At 43.6% G+C, this 26,858-nt stretch overlaps 1 protein-coding gene across 1 annotated transcript in view; it reads left to right on the plus strand.

Moving 5' to 3' along the window:
- The window catches only part of klhl3 (kelch-like family member 3), a 35,963-nt gene extending 10,526 nt beyond the window's left edge, over positions 1-25,437 (plus strand). Inside the window, exons 10-15 of the mRNA XM_036942705.2 lie at positions 6,899-7,096; positions 7,443-7,544; positions 7,777-7,905; positions 22,321-22,461; positions 22,577-22,720; positions 22,833-25,437. Of these exons, the coding sequence (XP_036798600.1) occupies positions 6,899-7,096; positions 7,443-7,544; positions 7,777-7,905; positions 22,321-22,461; positions 22,577-22,720; positions 22,833-22,861 (743 nt within the window). The 3' untranslated portion in view covers positions 22,862-25,437. The remainder of the gene's footprint in view (positions 1-6,898; positions 7,097-7,442; positions 7,545-7,776; positions 7,906-22,320; positions 22,462-22,576; positions 22,721-22,832) is intronic.
- Positions 25,438-26,858: the final 1,421 nt, after the last annotated feature.

Genomic DNA, 26,858 nt, shown 5'->3' on the forward strand with positions numbered 1-26,858 from the left:
CTCTACCTTCTTGATTGTGTCCTTGCTCAGAAGCGAGGCTATCTCCAACCGGCGTGCCACAAGGTGACCCAGATGCCCCTGTAGGAGGGCGTTCGGCATTAGAACTGGAGTTTGTATGCCCCCAGGACTGTGCCCAGTACCCAGGGAGACTCCACCTAAATCTCCCAGTTTGCCCTTTGGGCCTGGGTGAGACGGCCGGGGCCCATCCTTCTTAGCCGCATGCCGCTGCTTGTAAGGGTGGTCACGACTCCTGTCCTTGTGGTGTAAAACGCTGGTTCCCATTTCCCTGCCCCTGCTGTCTCAGTGGGGGAGGAGGGTGGCCAAGAAGTTGCTGGAGCCCTCTGCACATCCTGCCCTGTCTTCCAGCTCCTTCGAGGGGCGGTGGTGGTAGGGAGCCCAGTTACCAAGAACTCCTGCAAAGTCTCTCTATTTTTACGCAGTTTTGTAGTCTGCTTGATGATGTTGTTGGCCCCTGGCCCAAAGGTGGAACCTGGAGTGAAGGGGAGCTCCAAGAATGTTTTCTGAACTGGCGGTGGCAGTTTAGATTCTGTCAGCCAAAGATGGCGGTGTGAAGTCATCACTGAAGCCGAAGCCTTGCCGTTGGCACATACCATGTCTGTCTGGAGTAGCCTTGACACCTCTGTGACCTCCTTAAGCTCATCACGAACCCCTGGGATGCGAGGGATCAGCAGGGCAAGGTATGATTGCAGCATCGTAGCCGCGTTTACGAGGTGCACCATGATGGAGAGGGTACCGAAAGTGCTTTGCAGCCGTTCATCACTTACTCTTTCTGGTCCTGGTTTGAGGCGAGGCACCTTGCCAATGATCTCCTTGTCAGGGAGGCTGGGGGCAGATGGGGATAAGGAGCTGCTCAGATGGTGCTTCTTCCAGGGCGATAGCCACTCTTGCTAAAAGCTCCTGTGTTGCTTCCTTCACCACCGGGGGTGCCTCTGTAGCAGTGTTCCCAGCTACAAATGGCGCTGTGGACTGGGTCGATCCCTGATGTGCTCGGAACACTGAAGCACTGTCACCCAACTCCAACTCGTCTGTAGCGCGGAGAGAGAGGGCATCGTCGCCGTCATCACCCCCCCCATAAAGCATTCTTTTTGCCGTACGTTTGAGGCAGATCAACTCCTCAGCCGTACTAAGTTTGAAGGGGGCCCCCAAAGTGGCCAAAGGGGTGCTGCCGCGACGACTCATCACCTCAGAGGGGGGAATATGGTCTTCAGATGGGTAGTACTGTACTGGGGCCCTCATCCCCTCCAGGCATGTGTTCTCCAAAGGAGGTGCAGAACAAACAACTGTTGGGTTCTCTAACCACTCTCCGTGCGTGATCTAACCCAAGACAGGTCATGCAGGCAGAGTGTGCTTCCCCGTAGGCAGGGGTACCCCACATCTCTCACAATGAAACACAATAATAGTTATTTTGTTTCTCTGTGAAAGTGAAGCCAACCTTGGGATATTACTATGTCTCTATACTGTGCAATACTGTATAAGTCAGATACTATAGACCTACAGTACCAGCCTTAGTGTATGAGACTGAAGGAAAGGAGACGTGAATTGGGTATGAACTGCCTGATCGTGGGAGGAGGGGCAGAGCACACAAACTCACACGTTAGCTCAATCTTTGCTTATATAGTGCATTTGGAAAGTATTCAGACCCCTTGACTTTTTCCACATTTTATTACGTTACAGCCTTATTCTAAAATGTATTAAAGAAATGTTTTGCCTGATAAATCTACACACAATACCCTATAATGACGAAGCGAAAACAGGTTTTAAATGTTTTAAATTTAATATATTAAAAATAAAAAACAGAAATAGCTTATTTACATAGGTATTCAGACCCTTTGCTTTGAGACTCGAAATTGAGCTCAGGTGCTTCCTGTTTCCATTGATCATCCTTGAGATGTTTCAACAACTTGATTGGAGTCAACCTGTGGTAAATTCAATTGATTGGACATGATTTGGAAAGGCACACACCTGTCCCACAGTTGAGAGTGCATGTCAGAGCAAAAACCAAGCCTTGTGGCCAAAGGAATTGTCCTTGGTGCTCTGAGACAGGATTGTGTCGGCACAGATCTGGGGAAGGGTACCAAAACATTTCTGCAGCATTGAAGGTCCCCAAGAACACAGTGGCCTCCATCATTGCCTGGCCGAACTGAGCAATCTGGGGAGAAGGGCCTTGGTTAGGGAGGTGACGAAGAACACGATAGTCACTCTGACAGAGCTCCAGAGTTCCTCTGTGGAGATGGGAGAATTTTCCAGAAGGACAACGATCTTTGCAGCACTCCACCAATCAGGGCTTTATGGTAGAGTGGCCAGACGGAAGCTGCTCCTCAGTAAAAGGCACATGACAGCCTGCTTGGAGTTTTCCAAAAGGCTCTTAAAGGACTCTGATCATGAGAAACAAGATTCTCTAGTCTGATGGAACCAAGATTGAACTCTTTGGCCTGAAAGCCAAGTGTAAAGTCTGGAGGAAACCTGGCACCATCCCTACGGTGAAGCATGGTGGTTGCAGCATCATGCTGTGGGGATATTTTTCAGCTGCAGGGATTTGGGAGACTAGTCAGGATCGAGGGAAAGATGAACGGAGCAAGTACAAACTCTGCTCCAGAGCACTCAGGACCTCGGACTGGGGTGCAGGTTCACCTTCCAACAGGACAACAACCCTAAGGAGACAGTCAAGACAACTCAGGATTGGCTTCGAGACAAGTCTTTGAATGTCCTTGAGTGGCCCGGCTAGAGACCGGACGTGAACTCGATTGAACATCTCTGGAGAGACCTGAAAATAGCTGTGCAGCGATGCTCCCAATCCCAACCTGAGCTTGAGAGGATCTGCAGAGAAGAATGTGAGAAACTTCCCAAATACAGGTGTGCCAAGCTTGTAGCGTCATACCCAAGAAGACTCGAGGCTGTAATCGCTGCCAAAGGTGCTTCAACAAAGTTCTGAGTAAAGGTCTGAATACTTATGTTAATGTGATATTTCAGTTTAGAATATTTTATATATTTGCTAAAATGTATAAAAATATATTTTTGCTTTGGTATTGTGTGTAGACTGATGAGGGAAAAAAATGTTTTCATACATTCTAGAATAATGTAATGTAACAAAATGTGGAAAAAGTCAAGGGGTCTGAATACTTTCCGAATGCACTGTACGTGTGAGTCGGCTGTAACTCACGCCACGTTAGTTTATACGTGGGGGTGTTGTCAGGATGTTAAGAGTGTGCTTAGTCCTGCAGTGGTCTCCTCTTGTTAAGCTAGCTACTGCATAGTTAGTTCACTGTGGAACACACAAGAGTCTAGGCAAGATGGCTGCTCCCTGTGAGGGAGAAGTGTGGTGTACCTAGGGACACGTGACTCATTCTCCGGGGAGAACTGCAAGCCCGCCAGAGCGAAACATACACAGACTCCCGATCCTGCGGGGTTAGGTGTGGTCCCCAAGCCCGAAGGCTCCACCGGGAGGGTTCCAGTGGACAGACAAGACACAGAAAACTAGGACAAACCCTCAGCTCCATAATACTGGTTGACCAAACCGGGTGTCGCCTAGGTTGGTACAGTAGTTGCTCCAAAATAAACCTAAATAGAAACTGGTAATTGTGCACGACTTCGGTATTACTTACTAAAGCTGTTGTTACACTAAGGTTTTTATTTTATTTAGTTAGGATTATTTTGCTCTTACTGTAGTAGTGTAGGCTGCTCCTGACCGGTCACGCTGTACAGCTCCTGAGTCGCGCAACGGTCTAAGACACTGCATAGCAGTGCAAGCTGTGTTGCTACAGATGCTGGTTCAATACCCGTGCCATTCTTGTCCAGTAGACTCATGCTGTAGTTTTTTGGTTTCTGACCCTCTAAAAACTGAAATAAATTATTCCAAATAATAAGTTAGTAACAATGTCTCACCCCATGTTCAAGAATGGCCTTTTTCTTGCTCATTTTATGTTATTTGAAAATGAAATCATCTCCAAAATATTGTTATTTTTTAAACAAAGCGATTTATTATCATTCGTTTAGAATTTTATAAAAGCTCATTGGACATTCACACAGATATATTATTAACCATGTTATTAGCAGGACAATATATATTGGTCATGGCTCCCGAGTGGCGCACAATGGGATTGCCTTGCAGTTCTCCAGCTGTATCCACTGAAAGCCCGCAAGGTTCAAGGCACGAGGGCAGATGGCACGGGATGGGCCGCAGAGCCGGGCCATCCTGGCAACACTTTAAGGGGCATTGCACTAATAATGGCACTGACTAGGGAAACGTTCCCGCTGTTCTTTTCTTAGTGCCAGTCTGCACGTTCAAACTATAACAGTGTAACTAATAATGGCATTTTTATGCTTTCGTTAATAAAATAATTATAAAAATATTATTTCAAAATGCCGATGTTTATTTAGTGGATCCATAAGAAAATACTATGGGAATAAATATCACTGAATTACAGAAATATCCTCCAGTGCTCTAAATATATTATTGGCAGAGACGTCATAATTTTTCAATATACTGTAGGCCTACCGTAGGCAACTTGAGTCTCATCAGTGTTGAGTAATGTGGTGTAGGTCTTATTTATTTAAAGAGCATATTGAAGTTAGAAGCAATAGGATTTGAAGCAATAGCCTACAACTATTCTTTGCAATGTTATGCACTGCTCTGAGACCAGCATGGGGACTGGTCTTGATAAATCAATTAGATTTTTATTTTCACTGAATCTCTGTTTGGGTATTGGTTAGACTTGAATTAGGATATTATAGTGTGACCTTTTATTTAACTAGGCAAGTCGGTTAAGAACAAATTCTTATTTACAGGGACAGCCTATTCCTTCCTCCCCGTCAGAGAATTGAACCCCGATCTCCCGCATGCCCACATGATATGAGGATTCTTTAGCTAAATAGCCCAGTACTGTACACCCAACCATCACGTTGTACAACGCCATATTTTCCATTCCATCCTGACGGAAACACAGAGGGTTTTTCTTGGTAAAGGAACACCATAATATTAATCTAATTAATTAAGCAACATTTCTTAATCAGTCCCATATACTATATTCTTACAAAAAAAGGTTTTAAATTCTCCAGTACAGCCACTATTGAAGGCTATCAAATGCTTTTCAAAGATGCCCTCTGGTGGTCAAACTAGCATTAACTAGCATTAATGGTACCAGTGGTTCACACTTAAATAACGTGCCATAGAATTCTGCGGCACTATGCCGCAGTACGCTGCAACTTTTAAAGGATGAACCACTGTCACAAGTAAAGTCTTAAGGCTAGGGGGCATTATTTTGACGTCCGGATAAAAAGTGTGCCCAAAGTAAACTGCCTGTTACTAGGATAAAGTAAACTGCCTGTTACTAAGCTAGGATATGCATATAATTAGATAGATAGATTTGGATAGAAAACACTCTAAAGTTTCTAAAACTGTTAAAATAATGTCTGTGAGTATAACAGAACTGATTTGGCAGGCGAAACCCCGAGGACAAACCATCCAGGGGAAAATAAAAAATTGAGGTCATAGGATTTCCCAATAGTTTTCTATGGGAAACCCTATTTATGAGAAACCTGGTTGCAGTTCCCATGGCTTCCACTAGATGTCAACAGTCTTTAGAAATTGGTCAATGTTTTTCTTTTGAGAAATGAAGAAGTAGTGCTATTCATTCCATGTGTCACTCTGAAGGTCCCTACTATTTTGGTGTGCGTGAACAGGAACGTGCTCCGTGTTATTTTTCTTCGGTATTGGAAACAGATTATCCCGTCTTGAATTTGATCAATTATTTACTTTTTAGGATACCTGAGGTTGGATTTGGAACGTTTTTTGAAATGTTTGGACCAAGTTTATAGGTAACTTATTAGATACTTTGTAGTTATGTTGGGTGAGTTGGAACCGGTGTATTTCTGAATTAAACGCGCCAAATAAATTGACATTTTGGGGAGATAAAAAAGGAATTTATCGAACAAAACGACCATTCATTGTGTCACTGAGACATTTGGGATTGCAAAAAGAAGAAGATCTTCAAAGGTAAGGCATTTATTATATAGTTATTTCTGACTTTTGTGTCGCACCTTTGTGTCGCAAATGATTTTCATGTGCTTGTATGCGGGGCGCTGTCCTCAGATAATCGCATGGTCTGCTTTCGCCGTAAAGCCTTTTTGAAAACTGACACAGCGGCTGGAAGAAGTTAAGCTTTATTTTGATGTATTACACTTATATTTTCGTGAATGTTGAATATTGATATTCCTGTAGTTTGAATTTGGCGCCCTGCAATTTCACTGGATGTTGTCAAATCGATCCTGCTAACGGGATTGGCGCGTGAAGGGATCACTAAGAGGCTAAATACAAGGACAAAACCCAAACGAGATGGCACAAGCCAAACTGAGTGGGGGGACTACAAAGCACCTTGATGGAGAGGCTAGCTACTCCAAGTTATTGAATAGCTGTGGGTATACTTCTGCCCTTATAGACTCTAACATAGAGCCCTTACCAAGCTAATCATCTTTGTAATGAGCCGAGAAAAGGAAGAGGTGGGAGTAGTGCGGCGGCAGCTATTTAAGGGGGTCACCCGCAGCACTACCCGGTTCACGGGACTAATCTGAAATTCTTACTCAGAATGTATCCTGCCGAGCAGAAGGATACAATATTAGAGTAATCCAATATAGTGATGTATAACAGATTCTCCCATTTGGAGAATATTGAACTAGGGCTTTTTTTGGAACTAAACATGGCCCTTTTCTCATTGATCAATTCTGAACATGAATAAAAAATAATCAAAGGGCCATTCTAAATTGATAAATGGACCAGATCTGGCCCACGGGCCGCCAATTGAATAGGCCTGCTTTAATGTATGCACTAATAGACAGGGATAAGAGATTTATGCCAATATCTTTCTCTCTTTCTCTCTATCAGGTGTGGTGTTCATGGCAGGGAGGGTGTACGCGGTGGGAGGCTTCAACGGCTCGTTGCGAGTCAGGACGGTGGATGTGTATGACGGGGTGAGGGACCAGTGGACTACAGTTCCCAGCATGCAAGAGCGACGCAGCACCCTTGGGTCGGCCGTGCTGGGGGACCTGCTCTATGCCGTGGGGGGCTTCGACGGGAGCACAGGTACCTATTCTTACCCCCCCCCCCCCCCCCTTTTTTTTTTTTTTGTCACCACTGTCCCAAGATTTGTGTGTTTTCTAAGTGTTCCAGCAGGCCTTTGAGGGGCAGCGGAGTGTGTTACAGTGCGACTAAATGGAGCAGGGCGCAGTAGTGCCTCCAGAATGAATGTCTAGATTGTATGGTTAGACACAGTGGTGATGTCACCCCAACCGCATCTGATTATACTGATACACTGGAGCAGAGAGCATTAGTGTTGGGCCTCATTTCATTTGAGTATTGTGTCCTGCTTTCAGTACATTAGAGCTTTCTCCTCTCCCTCCCTCTCCCTCCTTCCCTCCCTCCATCTCAGGCCTGTCATCAGTGGAGGCCTACAACTACAAGACCAATGAGTGGATGTTTGTTGCTCCCATGAACACGAGACGCAGCAGCGTCGGAGTGGGAGTGGTAGATGGTAAGAGAAGAACAGTGTGTGTGTATCAACAGTGCTATTTGTGAACTTCTCAATTTGTCTGTCTACAGTATATCAGTGTGTGTGAGTGCTTCAGTGTCTATATAGAGCTTCTGTGTGTATCTGTGCTTGTGTATTTATCAGTGGGGGTGTTGTGTTTCTGGCAGTGGGTTCAGCATCTCTTTGTACGTGTTCCTTGTTGTATTCCTCAGTGGGTGTGTGTTGTGTTGTACAGGGAAGCTGTATGCGGTGGGCGGCTACGATGGGGCGTCGCGCCAGTGTCTCAGCACGGTGGAGGAGTACAACCCAGTCAGTAACCAGTGGGGCTACATGGCTGACATGAGCACCAGACGTAGCGGAGCAGGTACAGACCAGACCTCAGCATCAACAACCCTCTCTTGTCCTCCTCACAGACACAACAGTAGCTTCTGTCTCGAGAAGTATGCAGTGCCACCTCTCAGTGGCCTACATACACACTGCACTCCACAGGAGGCATCTCATATTAATGGCTGGAAGGGAGCGAATGGATTGACATCAAACACGTGTTTTGATGTATTTGATACAATTCAAGCCATTACCATGAGCCCATCCTCCCCAATTAAGGTGCCACCAACCTCTTGTGCTACCCTCGCATCGTCAGTGTCCACAGAGAAAACATAAGCCATGGGAGTGTTGTGACTATAAGTCCAGGGAATCTATGGAATGTGTAATGGAGCTGTACGATATGTGGTATAGGGTTGTATGTATTAGAGGTTAACCGATTTATGAGTTTTCAACGCCGATACCGATTATTGGAGGACCCAAAAAAGCCGATACCGATTAATCGGCAGATTTTTATATATATATTTGTAATAATGACAATTACAACAATACTGGATGAACATTTTAATTTTAACTTAATATAATACCTAAATAAAATCAATTTAGTCTCAAATAAATAATGAAACATGTTCAATTTGGTTTAAATAATGCAAAAACACAGTGTTGGAGAAGAAAGTAAAAGTGCAATATGTGCCCAAAAAAAAGCTACCGTTTAAGTTCCTTGCTCAGAACATGAGAACGTATGAAAGCTACTGCTTCCTTTTAACATGAGTCTTCAATATTCCCAGTTACGAAGTTTTAGGTTGTAGTTATAGCAATTATAGGACTATTTCTCTATACCATTTATATTTCATATACCTTTGACTATTGGATGTTCTTATAGGCACTATGGTATTGCCAGCCTAATCTCGGGAGTTGATAGGCTTGAAGTCATTAACAGCGCAATGCTTGAAGCACAGGGAAGAGCTGCTGGCAAACGCAGGAAAGTGCTGTTTGAATGAATGCTTATGAGCCAGCTGCTGCCTACCACCGTTCAGTCAGACTGCTCTATCAAATATCAAATCATAGACTTAATTATAATATAATAAACAGACAGAAATACGAGCCTTGGGTCATTAATATGGTAAAACCCGGAAAATATAATTTTGAAAACAAAACATTTATTCTTTCAGTGAAATACAGAACCGTTCCGTATTTTATCTAACGGGTGGCATCCCTAAGTCTAAATATTGCTGTTATATTGCACAACCTTCAATGTTATGTCATTATTATGTAAAATTCTGGCAAATGAATTACTGTCTTTGTTAGGAGGAAATGGTTGTCACATAGTGTGCAATGAGCCAGGTGGCCCAATCTGTTGCATATACCCTGACTCTGCTTGCACAGAGCGCAAGAGAAGTGACACAATTTCCCTAGTTAAAATAGATTAATGTTAGCAGGCAATATTAACTAAATATGCAGGTTTAAAAATATATATTTGTGTATTGATTTTAAGAAAGGCATTGGTGTTTATGGTTAGGTACACATTGGTGCAACGACAGTGCTTTTTTTCACGAATGTGCTTGTTAAATCATCACCCGTTTGGCGAAGTAGGCTGTGATTCGATGATAAATTAACATGCACCGCATTGATTATATCCAACGCAGGACAAGCTAGATAAACTAGTAATATCATCAACCATGTGTAGTTAACTAGTGATTATGTTAAGATTGATAGTTTTTTTGTAAGATAAGTTAATGCTAGCTAGCACCTTACCTTGGCTTCTTGCTGCACTCGCGTAACAGGTGGTCAGCCTGCCACGCAGTCTCCTCGTGGAGTGCAATGTAATCGGTGTCCAAAAATGCAGATTACTGATTGTTACGAAAACTTGAAATCGGCCCTAATTAATCGATCATGCCGATTAATTATATATATATATATATATATATATATATATATATATATATATGGGACACAATCATGAAGTGGAACGACATTTATTGGATATTTCAAACTTTTTTAACAAATCAAAAACTGAAAAATTGGGCGTGCAAAATTATTCAGCCCCTTTACTTTCAGTGCAGCAAACTCTCTCCAGAAGTTCAGTGAGGATCTCTGAATGATCCAATGTTTACCTAAATGACTAATGATGATAAATACAATCCACCTGTGTGTAATCAAGTCTCCGTGTAAATGCACCTGCACTGTGATCTCAGAGGTCCGTTAAAAGCGTAGAGAGCATCATGAAGAACAAGGAACACACCAGGCAGGTCCGAGATACTGTTGTGAAGAAGTTTAAAGCCGGATTTGGATACAAAAAGATTTCCCAAGCTTTAAACATCCCAAGGAGCACTGTGCAAGCGATAATAAATCAAATCAAATCAAATTTTATTTGTCACACATACACATGGTTAGCAGATGTTAATGCGAGTGTAGCGAAATGCTTGTGCTTCTAGTTCCGACAATGCAGTAATAACCAACAAGTAATCTAACTAACAATTCCAAAACTACTGTCTTATACACAGTGTAAGGGGATAAAGAATATGTACATAAAGATATATGGATGAGTGATGGTACAGAGCAGCATAGGCAAGATACAGTAGATGGTATCGAGTACAGTATATACATATGAGATGAGTATGTAAACAAAGTGGCATAGTTAAAGTGGCCAGTGATACATGTATTACATAAGGATGCAGTAGATGATATAGAGTACAGTATATACGTATACATATGAGATGAATAATGTAGGGTATGTAAACATTATATTAGGTAGCATTGTTTAAAGTGGCTAGTGATATATTTTACTTTATTGATTCATTTCCCATCAATTCCCATTATTAAAGTGGCTGGAGTTGAGTCAATGTGTTGGCAGCAGCCACGCAATGTTAGTGATGGCTGTTTAACAGTCTGATGGCCTTGAAAGCGAAGCTGTTTTTCAGTCTCTCGGTCCCAGCTTTGATGCACCTGTACTGACCTCGCCTTCTGGATGATAGCGGGGTGAACAGGCAGTGGCTCGGGTGGTTGTTGTCCTTGATGATCTTTATGGCCTTCCTGTAACATCGGGTGGTGTAGGTGTCCTGGAGGGCAGGTAGTTTGCCCCCGGTGATGCGTTGTGCAGACCTCACTACCCTCTGGAGAGCCTTACGGTTGTGGGCGGAGCAGTTGCCGTACCAGGCGGTGATACAGCCCGCCAGGATGCTCTCGATTGTGCATCTGTAGAAGTTTGTGAGTGCTTTTGGTGACAAGCCGAATTTCTTCAGCCTCCTGAGGTTGAAGAGGCGCTGCTGCGCCTTCTTCACGATGCTGTCTGTGTGAGTGGACCAATTCAGTTTGTCTGTGATGTGTATGCCGAGGAACTTAAAACTTACTACCCTCTCCACTACTGTTCCATCGATGTGGATAGGGGGGTGTTCCCTCTGCTGTTTCCTGAAGTCCACAATCATCTCCTTAGTTTTGTTGAGTGTGAGGTTATTTTCCTGACACCACACTCCGAGGGCCCTCACCTCCTCCCTGTAGGCCGTCTCGTCGTTGTTGGTAATCAAGCCTACCACTGTTGTGTCGTCCGCAAACTTGATGATTGAGTTGGAGGCGTGCGTGGCCACGCAGTCGTGGGTGAACAGGAGAGGGCTCAGAACGCACCCTTGTGGGGCCCCAGTGTTGAGGATCAGCGGGGTGGAGATGTTGTTGCCTACCCTCACCACCTGGGGGTGGCCCGTCAGGAAGTCCAGTACCCAGTTGCACAGGGCGGGGTTGAGACCCAGGGTCTCGAGCTTGATGATGAGCTTGGAGGGTACTATGGTGTTGAATGCCGAGCTGTAGTCGATGAACAGCATTCTCACATAGGTATTCCTCTTGTCCAGATGGGTTAGGGCAGTGTGCAGTGTGGTTGAGATTGCATCGTCTGTGGACCTATTTGGGCGGTAAGCAAATTGGAGTGGGTCTAGGGTGTCAGGTAGGGTGGAGGTGATATGGTCCTTGACTAGTCTATCAAAGCACTTCATGATGACGGAAGTAAGGTAGTCGTTTAGCTCAGTTACCTTAGCTTTCTTGGGAACAGGAACAATGGTGGCCCTCTTGAAGCATGTGGGAACAGCAGACTGGTATAGGGATTGATTGAATATGTCCGTAAACACACCGGCCAGCTGGTCTGCGCATGCTCTGAGGGCGCGGCTGGGGATGCCGTCTGGGCCTGCAGCCTTGCGAGGGTTAACACGTTTAAATGTTTTACTCACCTCGGCTGCAGTGAAGGAGAGTCCGCATGTTTTCGTTGCAGGCCGTGTCAGTGGCACTGTATTGTCCTCAAAAAGTTATTTAGTCTGCCTGGGAGCAAGACATCCTGGTCCGTGACTGGGCTGGTTTTCTTCTTGTAGTCCGTGATTGACTGTAGACCCTGCCACATACCTCTTGTGTCTGAGCCGTTGAATTGAGATTCTACTTTGTCTCTATACTGACGCTTAGCTTGTTTGATAGCCTTGCGGAGGGAATAGCTGCACTGTTTGTATTCGGTCATGTTACCAGTCACCTTGCCCTGATTAAAAGCAGTGGTTCGCACTTTCAGTTTCACGCGAATGCTGCCATCAATCCACGGTTTCTGGTTAGGGAATGTTTTAATCGTTGCTATGGGAATGACATCTTCAACGCACGTTCTAATGAACTCGCACACCGAATCAGCGTATTCGTCAATGTTGTTATCTGACGCAATACGAAACATATCCCAGTCCACGAGATGGAAGCAGTCTTGGAGTGTGGAATCAGCTTGGTCGGACTCAGCGTGGGAGCTTCTTGTTTTAGTTTCTGTCTGTAGGCAGGGATCAGCAAAATGGAGTCATGGTCAGCTTTTCCGAAAGGAGGGCGGGGCAGGGCCTTATATGCGTTGCGGAAGTTAGAATAACAATGATCCAAGGTTTTTCCAGCCCTGGTTGCGCAATCGATATGCTGATACAATTTAGGGAGTCTTGTTTTCAGACTAGCCTTGTTAAAATCCCCAGCTATAATGAATGCAGCCTCAGGATGTATGGATTCCAGTTTACAAAGAGTCAAATAATGTTCGTTCAGAGCCATCGATGTGTCTGCTTGGGGGGGAATATATACGGCTGTGATTATAATCGAAGAGAATTCTCTTGGTAGATAATGCGGTCGACATTTGATTGTGAGGAATTCTAAATCGGGTGAACAGAAGGATTTGAGTTCCTGTATGTTTCTGTGATCACACCACGTCTCGTTAGCCATAAGGCATACGCCCCCGCCCCTCTTCTTACCAGAAAGATGTTTGTTTCTGTCGGCGCGATGCGTGGAGAAACCCGCTGGCTGCACCGCCTCCGATAGCGTCTCTCCAGTGAGCCATGTTTCCGTGAAGCAAAGAACGTTACAGTCTCTGATGTCCCTCTGGAATGCTACCCTTGCTCGGATTTCATCAACCTTGTTGTCAAGAGACTGGACATTGGCGAGAAGAATGCTAGGGAGTGGTGCACGATGTGCCCGTCTCCGGAGTCTGACCAGAAGACCGCCTCGTTTCCCTCTTTTACGGAGTCGTTTTTTTGGGTCGCCGGCTGGGATCCATTCCGTTGTCCTGGTTGAAAGGCAGAACACAGAATCCGCTTCACGAAAATCATATTCTTGGTTGTACTGATGGTGAGTTGACGCTGATCTTATATTCAGTAGTTCTTCTCGACTGTATGTAATGAAACCTAAGATGACCTGGGGTACTAATGTAAGAAATAACACGTAAAAAAACAAAAAACTGCATAGTTTCCTAGGAACACGAAGCGAGGCGGCCATCTCTGTCGGCGCCATGGCAACGATATATATAATATTGAAATGGAAGGAGTATCAGAACACTGCAAATCTACCAAGACCTGGCCGTCCCTCTAAACTTTCAGCTCATACAAGGAGAAGACTGATCAGAGATGCAGCCAAGAGGCCCATGATCACTCTGGATGAACTGCAGAGATCTACAGCTGAGGTGGGAGACTCTGTCCATAGGACAACAATCAGTCGTATATTGCACAAATCTGGCCTTTATGGAAGAGTGGCAAGAAGAAAGCCATTACTTAAAGATATCCATAAAAAGTGTCCTTTGAAGTTTGCCACAAGCCACCTGGGAGACACACCAAACATGTGGAAGAAGGTGCTCTGGTCAGATGAAACCAAAATTGAACTTTTTGGCAACAATGCAAAACGTTATGTTTGGCGTAAAAGCAACACAGCTCATCACCCTGAACACACCATCCCCACTGTCAAACATGGTGGTGGCAGCATCATGGTTTGGGCCTGCTTTTCTTCAGCAGGGACAGGGAAGATGGTTAAAATTGATGGGAAGATGGATGGAGCCAAATACAGGACCATTCTGGAAGAAAACCTGATGGAGTCTGCAAAAGACCTGAGACTGGGACGGAGATTTGTCTTCCAACAAGACAATGATCCAAAACATAAAGCAAAATCTACAATGGAATGGTTCAAAAATAAACATATCCAGGTGTTAGAATGGCCAAGTCAAAGTCCAGACCTGAATCCAATCGAGAATCTGTGGAAAGAACTGAAAACTGCTGTTCACAAATGCTCTCCATCCAAACTCACTGAGCTCGAGCTGTTTTGCAAGGAGGAATGGGAAAAAATTTCAGTCTCTCGATGTGCAAAACTGACATACCCCAAGCGACTTACAGCTGTAATCACAGCAAAAGGTGGCGTTACAAAGTATTAACTTAATGGTGCTGAATAATTTTGCACGCCCAATTTTTCAGTTTTTGATTTGTTAAAAAAGTTTGAAATATCCAATAAATGTCGTTCCACTTCATGATTGTGTCCCACTTGTTGTTGATTCTTCACAAAAAAATACAGTTTTATATCTTTATGTTTGAAGCCTGAAATGTGGCAAAAGGTCGCAAAGTTCAAGGGGGCCGAATACTTTCGCAAGGCACTGTATATATATATATACTGCTCAAAAAAATAAAGGGAATGTAACTCCAAGTTAATCACACTTCTGTGAAATCAAACTGTCCACTGATTGACCATAAATTTCACATGCTGTTGTGCAAATGGAATAGACAACAGGTGGAAATTATAGGCAATTGGCAAGACACCCCCAATAAAGGAGTGGTTCTGCAGGTGGTGACTACAGACCACTTCTCAGTTAATATGCTTCCTGGCTGATCTTTTGGTTACTCTTGAATGCTGGCGGTGCTTTCACTCTAGTGGTAGCATGAGACGGAGTCTACAACCCACACAAGTGGCTCAGGTAGTGCAGCTCATCCAGGATGGCACATCAATGCAAGCTGTGGCAAGAAGGTTTGCTGTGTCTGTCAGCGTAGTGTCCAGAGCATGGAGGCGCTACCAGGAGACAGGCCAGTACATCAGGAGACGTGGAGGAGGCCGTAGGAGGGCAACAACCCAGCAGCAGGACCATTACCTCCGCCTTTGTGCAAGGAGGAGCACGAGGAGCACTGCCAGAGCCCTGCAAAATTACCTCCAGCCGGCCACAAATGTGCATGTGTCTGCTCAAATGGTCAGAAACAGACTCCATGAGGGTGGTATGAGGGCCCGACGTCCACAGGTGGGGGTTGTGCTTACAGCCCAACACCGTGCAGGACGTTTGGCATTTGCCAGAGAACACCAAGATTGGCAAATTCGCCACTGGCGCCCTGTGCTCTTCACAGATGAAAGCAGGTTCACACTGAGCACATGTGACAGACGTGACAGTCTGGAGACGCCGTGGAGAACGTTCTGCTGCCTGCAACATCCTCCAGCATGACCGGTTTGGCGGTGGGTCAGTCATGGTGTGGGGTGGCATTTCTTTGAGGGGCCGCACAGCCCTCCATGTGCTCGCCAGAGGTAGCCTGACTGCCATTAGGTACCGAGATGAGATCCTCAGACCCCTTGTGAGACCATATGCTGGTGCGGTTGGCCCTGGGTTCCTCCTAATGCAAGACGATGCTAGACCTCATGTGGCTGGAGTGTGTCAGCAGTTCCTGCAAGAGGAAGGCATTGATGCTATGGACTGGCCCGCCCGTTCCCCAGACCTGAATCCAATTGAGCACATCTGGGACATCATGTCTCGCTCCATCCACCAACGCCACGTTGCACCACAGACTGTCCAGGAGTTGGCGGATGCTTTAGTCCAGGTCTGGGAGGAGATCCCTCAGGAGACCATCCGCCACCTCATCAGGAGCATGTCCAGGCGTTGTAGGGAGCTCATACAGGCAAGTGGAGGCCACACACACTACTGAGCCTCATTTTGACTTGTTTTAAGGACATTACATTAAAGTTGGATCAGCCTGTAGTGTGGTTTTCCACTTTAATTTTGAGTGCGACTCCAAATCCAGACCTCCATGGGTTGATAAATTTGATTTCCATTGATAATTTTTGTGTGATTTTGTTGTCAGCACATTCAACTATGTAAAGACAAGAGTATTTAATAAGAACATTTCATTCATTCAGATCTAGGGTGTGTTATTTTAGTGTTCCCATTATTTTTTTGAACAGTGTGTGTGTGTGTATGTGTATATATATATATATATATATATATATATATATATATATATATATATATATATATATATATATATATATATATATATATATATATATGTGTGTGTATGTACAGTTGAAGTTGGAAGTTTACATACACTTAAGTTGGAGTCATATAAACTAATTTTTCAACCACTCCACAAATTTCTTGTTAACAAACTATAGTTTTGGCAAGTGGTTAGGACATCTACTTTGTGCGTGACATAAGTCATTTTTCCAACAATTGTTTACAGACAGATTATTTCACTTTATCACAATTCCAGTGGGTCCAAGTTTACATAACCTAAGTTGACTGTGCCTTCAAACAGCTTGGAAAATTCCAGAAAATGATGTCATGGCTTTAGAAGCTTCTGATAGGCTAATTGACATCAATTGTAGGTGTACCTATGGATGTATTTCAAGATCAACCTTAAACGCAGTGCCTCTTTGCTTGACATCATGGGAAAATCAAAAAAAATCAGTCAAGACCTCAGAAACTAAATTATAGACCTCCACAAATCTGGTTCATCCTCATTCTTAAAATAAAGTAACGTTTACATACACCTTAGCCAAATACATTTAAACTCATTTTTTCATCATTCCTGACATTTAATCCTAGTAAAAATTCCCTGTTTTAGTGTATGTAAACTTCTGACCCACTGGAATTGTGATAAAGTGAATTATAAGTGAAATAATCTGTCTGAAATAATTCGTAACAATCGGTGTGTGTTTATGTATGCATGCATGCATACTCAGCAAAAAAATAAGTCCTCTCACTGTCAACTGCTTTTATTTTCAGTATTTTAACATGCATAAATATTTGTATGAACATAACAAGTTTCAACAACTGAGACATAAACTGAACAAGTTCCACAGACATGTGACTAACAGAAATGGAATAATGTGTCCCTGAACAAAAGCGGGGTCAAAATCAAAAGTAACAGTCAGTATCTGGTGTGGCCACCAGCTGCATTATGTACTGCAGTGCATCTCCACCTCATGGACTGCACCAGATTTGCCAGTTCTTGCTGTGAGATGTTACCCCACTCTTCCACCAAGGCACCTGCAAGTTCCCGGACATTTCTGGGGGGAATGGGCCTAACCCTCACCCTCCGATCCAACAGGTCCCAGACATGCTCAATGGGATTGAGATCCGGGCTCTTCGCAGGCCATGGCAGAACATTGACATTCCTGTCTTGCAGGAAATCACACACAGAATGAGCAGTATGGCTGGTGGCATTGTCATGGTGGAGGGTTATGTCAGGATGAGTCTGCAGGAAGGGTACCACATGAGTGAGGAGGATGTCTTCCCTGTAATGCACTGCGTTGAGATTTCCTGCAATGACAACAAGCTCAGTCCAATGATGTTGTGACACACCGCCCTAGACCATGACGGACCCTCCACCTCCAAATAGATCCCGTTCCAGAGTACAGGCCTCGGTGTAACGCTCATTCCTTCGACGATAAATGCGAATTGGACCATTACCTCCGGTTGAGACAAAACCTTGACTCGTCAGTGAAGAGCCCTTTTTGCCAGTCCTGTCTGGTCCAGCGAGGGTGGGTTTGTGCCCATAGGCAACGTTGTTGCCGGTGATGTCTGGTGAGGACCTGCCTTGCAACAGGCCTACAAACCCTCAGTCCAGCCTCTCTCTGCTTATTGCGGACAGTCTGAGCATTGATGGAGGGATTGTGCGTTCCTGGTATAACTCGGGCAGTTGTTGTTGCCAACCTATACCTGTCCCGCAGGTGTGATGTTCGGATGTATTGATCCTGTGCAGGTGTTGTTACACGTGGTCTGCCACTGCGAGAACGATCAGCTGTCCGTCTTGTCTCCCTGTAGCATTGTCTTAGGCGTCTCACAGTACAGACATTGCAATTTTTTGCCCTGGCCACATCTGCAGTCCTTATGCCTCCTTGCAGCATGCCTAAGGCACGTTCACGCAGATGAGCAGGGACCCTGGGCATCTTTCTTTTGGTGTTTTCAGAGTCAGTAGAAAGGCCTCTTTGGTGTCCTAAGTTTTCATAACTGTGACCTTAATTGCCACCCGTTCCACAGGTGCATGTTCGTTAATTGTTTATGGTTCATCGAACAAGCATGGGGAACAGTGTTTAAACCCTTTGCAATAAAGATCTGTGGAGTTATTTGGATTTTTACCAATTATCTTTGAAAGACAGGGTCTTGAAAAAGAGACGTTTATTTTTTTGCTGAGTGTATGTGTGTGTGGTATGTATGTGTGTGTGTGTGGTATGTATGTGTATGTATACATACATTTATGTATACATTCATACATACATGCATGCATACATACATGCATGCATACATACATACATACATACATACATACATACATACATACATACATACATACATACATACATACATACATACATACATACATACATACATACATACATACATGCATGCATTCAGTTGAAGTCGGAAGTTTACACACATCTTAGCCAAATACATTTAAACTCAGTCCTGACATTTAATCCTAGTAAGAATTCCCTGTCTTAGGTCAGTTAGAATCGTCAGTTTATTTTAAGAATGTGAAATGTCAGAATAATTGTAGAGTGCATGATTTATTTAATCTTTTATTTCTTTCATCACATCCTCAGTGGGTCAGAAGTTTGCATACACTCAATTATTATTTGGTAGCATTGCCTTTAAATTGTTTAACTTGGGTCAAACTTTTCGGGTAGCCTTCCTTCCACAAGCTTCCCACAATAAGTTGGTTGATTCTGGCCCATTCCTCCTGACAGAGCTGGTGTAATTGAGTCAGGTTTGTAGACCTCCTTGCTCGCACACGCCTTTTCAGTTCTATCCACAAATTTTCTATAGGATTGAGGTAAGGACTTTGTGATGGCCACTCCAATACCTTGACTTTGTTGTCCTTAAGCCATTTTGCCACAACTTTGGAAGTATGCTTGTGGTCATTGTCCATTTGGAAGACCCATTTGCGACCACAATTTAACTTCCTGACTGATATTTTGAGATGTTGCTTCAATATATCCACATAAGTTTCCTACCTCATGATGCCATATATTTTGTGAAGTGTACCAGTCCCTCCTGCAGCAAAGCACCCCCACAACATGATGCTGCCACTTCCGTGCTTGACGGTGGGGATGGTGTTCTTCTGCTTGCAAGCCTCCCCCTTTTCCTCCAAACATAACGATGGTCATTATGGCCAAACAGTTCTATTTTTGTTTCCTCAGACCAGAGGATATTTCTCCCAAAAGTACGATTTTTTTTGTCCACGTACAGTTGCAAACTGTAGTCTGGCATTTTTATGGTGGTTTTGGAGCAGTGGCATCTTCCTCGCTGAGCGGCCTTTCAGGTTATGTCGATATAGGACTCGTTTTACTGTGGATATAGATAGTTTTGTGCCTGTTTCCTCCAGCATCTTCACAATGTCCTTTTCTGTTGTTCTGGGATTGATTTGCACTTTTTGCACCAAACTACGTTCTTCTCTAGGAGACAGAACGCGTCTCCTTCCTGAGCGGTATGACGGCTGCGTGGTCCCATGGTGTTTAATATTTGCATACTATTGTTTGTACAGATGAATGTGGTACCTCCAGGTGTTTGGAAATTGCTCCCAAGGACAAACCAGACTTGTGGAGGTCTACAATTTTTTTTTCTGAGGTCTTGTCTGATTTCTTTTGATTTTCCCATGATGTCAAGCAAAGAGGCACTGAGTTTGAAGGTAGGCATTGAAATACATCCACAGGTACACCTCCAATTGACTCAAATGATGTCAATTAGCATACCAGAGGCTTCTAAAGCTATGCCATAATTTTCTGGAATTTTCCAAGCTGTTTAAAAGCTCAGTCAACTTAGTGTATGTAAACTTTTGACCCACTACTCTCTGTCTCTCTCTCTTACTCTCTCTCTTACTGTCTCTGTCTCTCTCTCAAGTGTTTTTATTTTTTCTGTTTTCTACATTGTAGAATAATATTGAAGACGTCAACACTATGAAATAACACATATGGAATCATGCAGTAACCGAATTTGAGATTCTTCAAAGTAGCTACCCTTTGCCCTGTTGACAGCTTCACACTCTTGGCATTCTCTCAAGCAGCTTCATGAGGTAGTCACCTGGAATGCATTTCAATTAACAGGTGTGCCTTGTTAATTTGTAGAATTTTTTTCCCTTAATGCATTTGAACTTTTGACTGGTACTGTGTGTGTGCATATGAGTTATAATGGGCTTTTAGACCTCAACTAACCTCACACAGTAACATTTACTACCTACAGAGATTCCTGGAAATAGGAAATGTCTTGTAAATCATTTTCTCTTGCGATGGTAGCTGTGCGTCTCTCTCTTTTTCAAGAGCGCCGTTGTGTATTTTCCCTCTCGTTTTGGTAACTTTGGTATTGTGAGAGGGTCTCTGTGTCTCTCAGTCAATGTTGTTGGGAATGTGAATGAGTCTCCTGTGCTCATTGTGCAGTCTGCTCAGCTGGGCAGAGGACGTAGCACCAACACAATGCAGCCCCTTGATCCCTGGTGATGCTGCCTGGGTTCATCCAGGACTACACTGCTAACTAACTAGCTGGCAGCAGGAGCAGTGAGGGAACAGCACCACCATATCAATACCTACAACTCAATATTCACCCAAACTGGTTTTAATGTTTAATGTAACAAGCAATGTTTTCCCTGCATGAGCATATGTTAAGGTTGGGCGATCTTACAATATCGACGATAATTGACAGCCATCTTCGATGGCGACGACATCGTTATGTTCAATAAGTACGTTATATAGCCTACAGAACACAAGAGCCAGACAGAGCGAAGAATTCCACCAAAGCAGCTCCGAATGTCTAGTCAGAAAATATTGTTTCTCTGTTGGATGCATGGGCATTAGGCTATAGCCTAAACATTTTAAAGCATTTTTTGTTAATAACAGAGACTCCTTAACTATATTGACTAGCTGCTTAATGAAAAATGTAGCCTATATTCTCTTCTCTCTCAATTCGATAGGCTATATGAATATGACAGAAGGCTACACTTCATCGTTTTATGCATGAATTTCCCCCGATCAAACAATGAATCTAATGGAGTTCTAAGTTATTTGAATAGCCTAAAAACACAAGGTAGCCAGGGGACGAATAATGAGAGAGAAAAAGCTATATCAGTAGCCTGTAGAAAAACCGAATGACAAGTTCAATCAAATTGAAGCTTATTAAGAAAGAAGTGATCCGTGCGGGCCCGGGAAAAACCCTCCATGTGAGGTTGAAAACAAAATGGCCAATAAATCATCCTCCTACTAGGCATATCATACAAGTTACAGTTATGAACAGTAGCTTATAGTCTAAATATTCTAACCCACGAAGGTGTTGTCCTAAAGTTGTGGCTTTCAAGAGTAACAAGAATGAAAGTCTCTATAGCATAGGCTATTCTCAATCATAGCTTTATGAGAGAGAGAACAAACCATATTGTTTATTTTTCTATTATTTTATGAGGCAAATAAAGCAATTATTATCCAGTTCTGAAGACGGTAGACTACTTCTATCCAGCCCATGATGGAGACCTATAACCTAGCTCACTACGGATAGTCACTACTCCACCAGGTGCGCCCCACACACACACACACACACACACACACACACAAACTCTGTTCTTCTCCACCAGAAAGGAATGTTAGAAAAGATTTGCTTGTGCTTAGCCTCTGCCCAGGCTTTCATCATAAACTGATTCGTCCAGTTGCATTTGTATGCATCACAATTTTGTATGGGTACATAATCACGATAGGACAACCCTGTATACAGCGATCTAAACCGAATGAGCACTGAAATGAGATTACTGCCATAGAGGTAGAGGGTGCTGTTCACAAGAGAACTACTGGAGCTGATACTTAGCTCCAGCTTGCGGGTTATTCATGGACTACAGTAATGGCCGGCGAACATCTGTAGCGTGTTTATGTGTGAAGAGATCTAACTAGACGTGTGTTCGTGTGTTTGTGATGGTGTTTGTAGGTGTTGGGGTGCTGAGCGGGCAGCTGTATGCGGCGGGGGGCCACGACGGGCCCCTGGTGAGGAAGAGTGTGGAGGTGTACGATCCCCCTAGTAACACCTGGAAACAAGTGTGCGACATGAACATGTGTCGGAGGAACGCCGGTAAGTAGCCTAACACACACACACACACACACACACACACTAGAGACCATGAAATGCAGAATATTTGGCCATAGTGTGTGTGCGTGTCTCTAACCTCTCCCCCGTGTTCGTGCAGGAGTGTGCGCCATAAACGGCCTGCTGTATGTGATCGGAGGAGACGACGGCTCGTGTAACCTCTCCTCAGTGGAGTATTACAACCCTGCCACAGACAAGTGGAGCCTCATCCCCACCAACATGAGCAACGGCCGAAGCTATGCAGGTAACCTTTCACCTTTGACCTTTCATACCCCCTATTCAAATGCTTGTCCATGCATCCAAACTCGGGACCTTCTGATCTGAAGAATTAAGTCCTCTGTTATCTCCCCGTACAGGTGTATCCGTCATAGACAAGCCTTTATGACTATCAGCCCCCGACTACAGGACCCCACAGCCACACGCAGCAGCCAAAGGGAGCCACTCTGATGCGCACACGGACGTCTGATTTCACGGTCAACTCCTTGAAGCAACACTAGCTTGACAGGTGGCTCTGAGCATGAGCCTGGGCTGCCATAGAAAGAGAGGAGGAGAGGGAGAAAGAGAGCGGGGGGAACATTGGCTTCCATGGTCAAAGTGACCCCAAGACTCAACAATGCTGCCTGAAGCAGAGTGTCTTAAGACTGGATGCCAATGTGTTGGGCCAAGCAGGGCTGGAAGGAGACTGTTGTCCTGCAGACTCACAGGGGCCAATTTAGCTAGATTAGTATTAGGAGGGCCACACTCTCCTCATACTCCTTTACAACTGAACAGAGAGGGAGAATAAACTGGCCTTTTTTTAAAGGGATAGACTAAATGAGCTATGACCAAGAAGAAGGTTGTTGATTGGCCGAGGAAACGACACTGTGGCCAACAGAGGCCTCTCAAACCAACCATGGGCTCTTGCTATGCCATGTCGTGTTACTGCTGTAGAAATGCACGGATGATCATCAGGTCAGTCAGTCAGTCTGTCTGTTCTCTACTGGAGAGCCATGGGTGGACTGCAGACTCCAGGGTGCTGCCCACAGGCTCTCTCACTGTCTGCAGCCTGAGTGGGTCCTCTCTTTTAAATACCACCTGAGATAATTGTCGGAGGAACTCAAGACAGACTTGGAGGACCAACCTGGACCAGCATTCACCGGGAGCCACATGCCTCAAATGCATACCATTTCCAATTTGGAATCGATCATGTTTTTTTCCCTCATATTGGAATTGGGCACAATGGGGGACCATGTTAATGTGGTGTTTTAAATGCACTGTAGATACATATTTGCAAAGTGATAAGCCAATATGCTGTCAGTCTTGACTTGGCTTACTTGATGTGCCATAATGCTCTCTCATACTGTATTTGAGTGTTTGTTTGCAAACCTTTTGTATCTGAAGGATATGTGCCAAATTGACACAAAAACATTAGACAATGGACATCATGTCCAAGAATGAATGCAATAGCACTTTTTTTGTATTGTATAAAGCTAATTTCCTGTAACATAACCAAAAGACTACTGTACAACTTCTGCATCAGGCACGATAATTATGGTTAACATTATTCCAAGCTCAACACATCTTTTACCAGGGTTGGGTTCAATTTCATTTTAGCTCTCATCAATTCAGGAAGTTAATTTTAAATTCAGTTTATGAATTGGAAATGTGAAATTAGAATAAACTAAGGCACTTTTCAATGAATCGCTTGACTTGAAATGGAATTGACCCCTACTGTCTTTTTCTACTCCTCGCATATACTATCATTTTGTTCAGAGATTCTGGTATTTCTGATTGAAATTACTCTATTTACTGCACAATCCATAGGTTTACTATGGTTGTACTTAGCCACACCAGAGCGATGTTGAAATATGCAGGACATAGGCAACTTGTATAATATTAAGTATATTATATCAAGATCGGTGAACTATTTTCTAAAGTTTCTTTTATTGTGGATATTAAATTATAGTAAATATCATTTTTAATGAGCATTTGTTGTGTGTACTATGGCCACCTAGAATCCCTTTGAGCATTTTTCTTCTCGCATGTTCAAGAAGTGGATACATGGTTACCGTGGGTACATTGATCATTATAATGTATAGAACATCCGCCTCTCATCATAACATATAACCTAACCAGGCTTTTTAATTCACTTGGACTATGCAGCTGACTATGTGAGCCACCATTGTAAGATGGCATTAAGAGGGTGGATGAGAGAAGATGTATTTGTGACATCTTTTTATTTTATTTAACCAGGCAAGTCAGTTCAGAACAACTTCTTATTTACAATTACATCTGTTGTCAGGGAATGCCATTAACAGCCATGTTCGTGGCCTTGTACATTAGATTTCAGGCCACTCGTGACCCGGAATGTAGGGATAATCTCTCCATTGGTGGTAATGATAAAACTTAAAACATTTCTACTAGCTTGTCACACATCACTGACAATTCCAGACTGCATCCTCCTTAACTTCTCACAGCTGAGTCACAGGGTCCCATGTTTGAGCTGGACCACTCAGGGATCTGCACTGAGCCAGCCTAAGGACACCAGCCTAGATCTACAGACCATGAGTGTCCAAAACCCTGCATGGACCGACTGTGTCCATTCCGCCTGACAGTCTTCATATGCCTTCGGCTGCTCAGTTTATGACTGACAAAAATGGCCTTTCATTTTAAGTGGGGCCTTGAATCATTGTCTGTGCTGAACATGAACACAAGACTGGTAGGGACTGTGCGTTAGTATAAATAGCTATATGAATTAAAACATATGGATTTGGTGTCATTCTTTTTATGATATATAATTCAACAATGATATATGTATCCATTAAAAGAGCATGGCACACTAGCATGTTGAAACACCAAAGTTGTGTGCTCCATCCCCACAGGGATCAAATATACATACTAGGGTTAGGGTTAGAGCAGTCTTTGTAATTGTATTTTAAAATCATCGCTGTATATCTAATAAATCACTGTTTATTAAAATAACTCCATTTATATGTATTTTCCTGAGCCTCCTTTGGCCCCTTAAAATGCTCAGTCTGATTGTGTGGGTGTTAGGAAACAAATTTGAAGATACTTACATACACAGCCCTGATTGGCTGGTAGGATGGTCTAGAACCCACCCTCTTACCCAGACGACCAGTCATTGTTCTTTTATAATCAAATCACATTTTTAAGTTATGATTGTGGGCCAAAAGTTCCATCACACCTGAACAGGCTGAAATTCCAGGCTTAAAAAAAAAAAACAGTTCTTACACAAAAAGGGTATTATCATTGTTTGCGCAATTTCAGTGTTATTTCAACCCCATAATGTGTACATATCATAAATTAGGGTCAGGGAGGGTTGAGCTGGGGTGTGGACATGACGTTAGGGTTATGGCTAAGTTTAGGGTCAGGGTTCACGTCCTGTGTGGACATACATTTAAGGTTAGGTTTGAGGATATGAAACGTGGGTTAGGGTTAACTTTTGCAGTTGGTAGTTTGAGCTGGGGTGGATTCATTACGTCAGTTCTGTTGCAAAAAGTTTACAACAGAAACTGTTTACTCCAAATGGAAAACTAATTTCTATTGGACAAATTCAGCTAAGTCCCTTCCTGTTTTGTTCCATTTGCTGTTCGCTTCTTAAATGGTAAACAGTTTTCATTGCAAGTGGTAATGAATACACCACAGCTATTGACCATCTAGGCAGACTCTTCAAAGAAAGAGGCCCTCTCAAACTTTCATATAATCTCATAATTTTGTTTTGAAAGTGTTGCTCACGAGCCAAAAGTGGTCCCCGTTTGTGTACTACATGTTTTAATTTTGCAATTCATTTATGTTATGAATTTATTGCGCTTAAGCTCCCGAAGGCATGTTTTAAGCGTTACCAAAGCTCTTCATAAAGTGTGGTGTTACCTAAGTGTTAGTGTTGGCTGTGAACACTAGAGGGCAGCAGTAACAAAACGAAAAATACATGGCCATGCTCATTCTAGAAGTGTGTGAAAGCCAGGCAATGAAATATGTTTTTTGGGGGCTCAGGGAATCATTGACCATTCACTAAATCTTGTTAAAGATGCACATAATAAAGCCTAAAGATGGTCTGCTGATCAACATGTGCTATGGCAATTCAGGTGCCCATGAAGATGGATTTATGTGTATAGGGTGTAATATATCACTGTTTGGGTTTGTTCCAACTGCGGCTTCGCGTGCTGACCTCTGTTCTTTGCAGATTCAGGATTTTTTTTCTACTCTTATTCTGCCGGGTCATGGTCAGCCCGCCCTCACAACCATCTCTGTCCTCCATGAAAACGCATTCACCAGACTCAACTGCAAACCACCTAGCTAGTTATTGCATGCATACTGGGCGATATTGGGTGCAGTATACTTTGACATACATGAGCTATATTGACTTGTATTTCAATTGTGCA

This window comes from Oncorhynchus mykiss, chromosome 14, assembly GCF_057628025.1.
Source record: "Oncorhynchus mykiss isolate SJ-2025 chromosome 14, ASM5762802v1, whole genome shotgun sequence".
NCBI classification, from domain to species: Eukaryota; Metazoa; Chordata; class Actinopteri; order Salmoniformes; family Salmonidae; genus Oncorhynchus; species Oncorhynchus mykiss.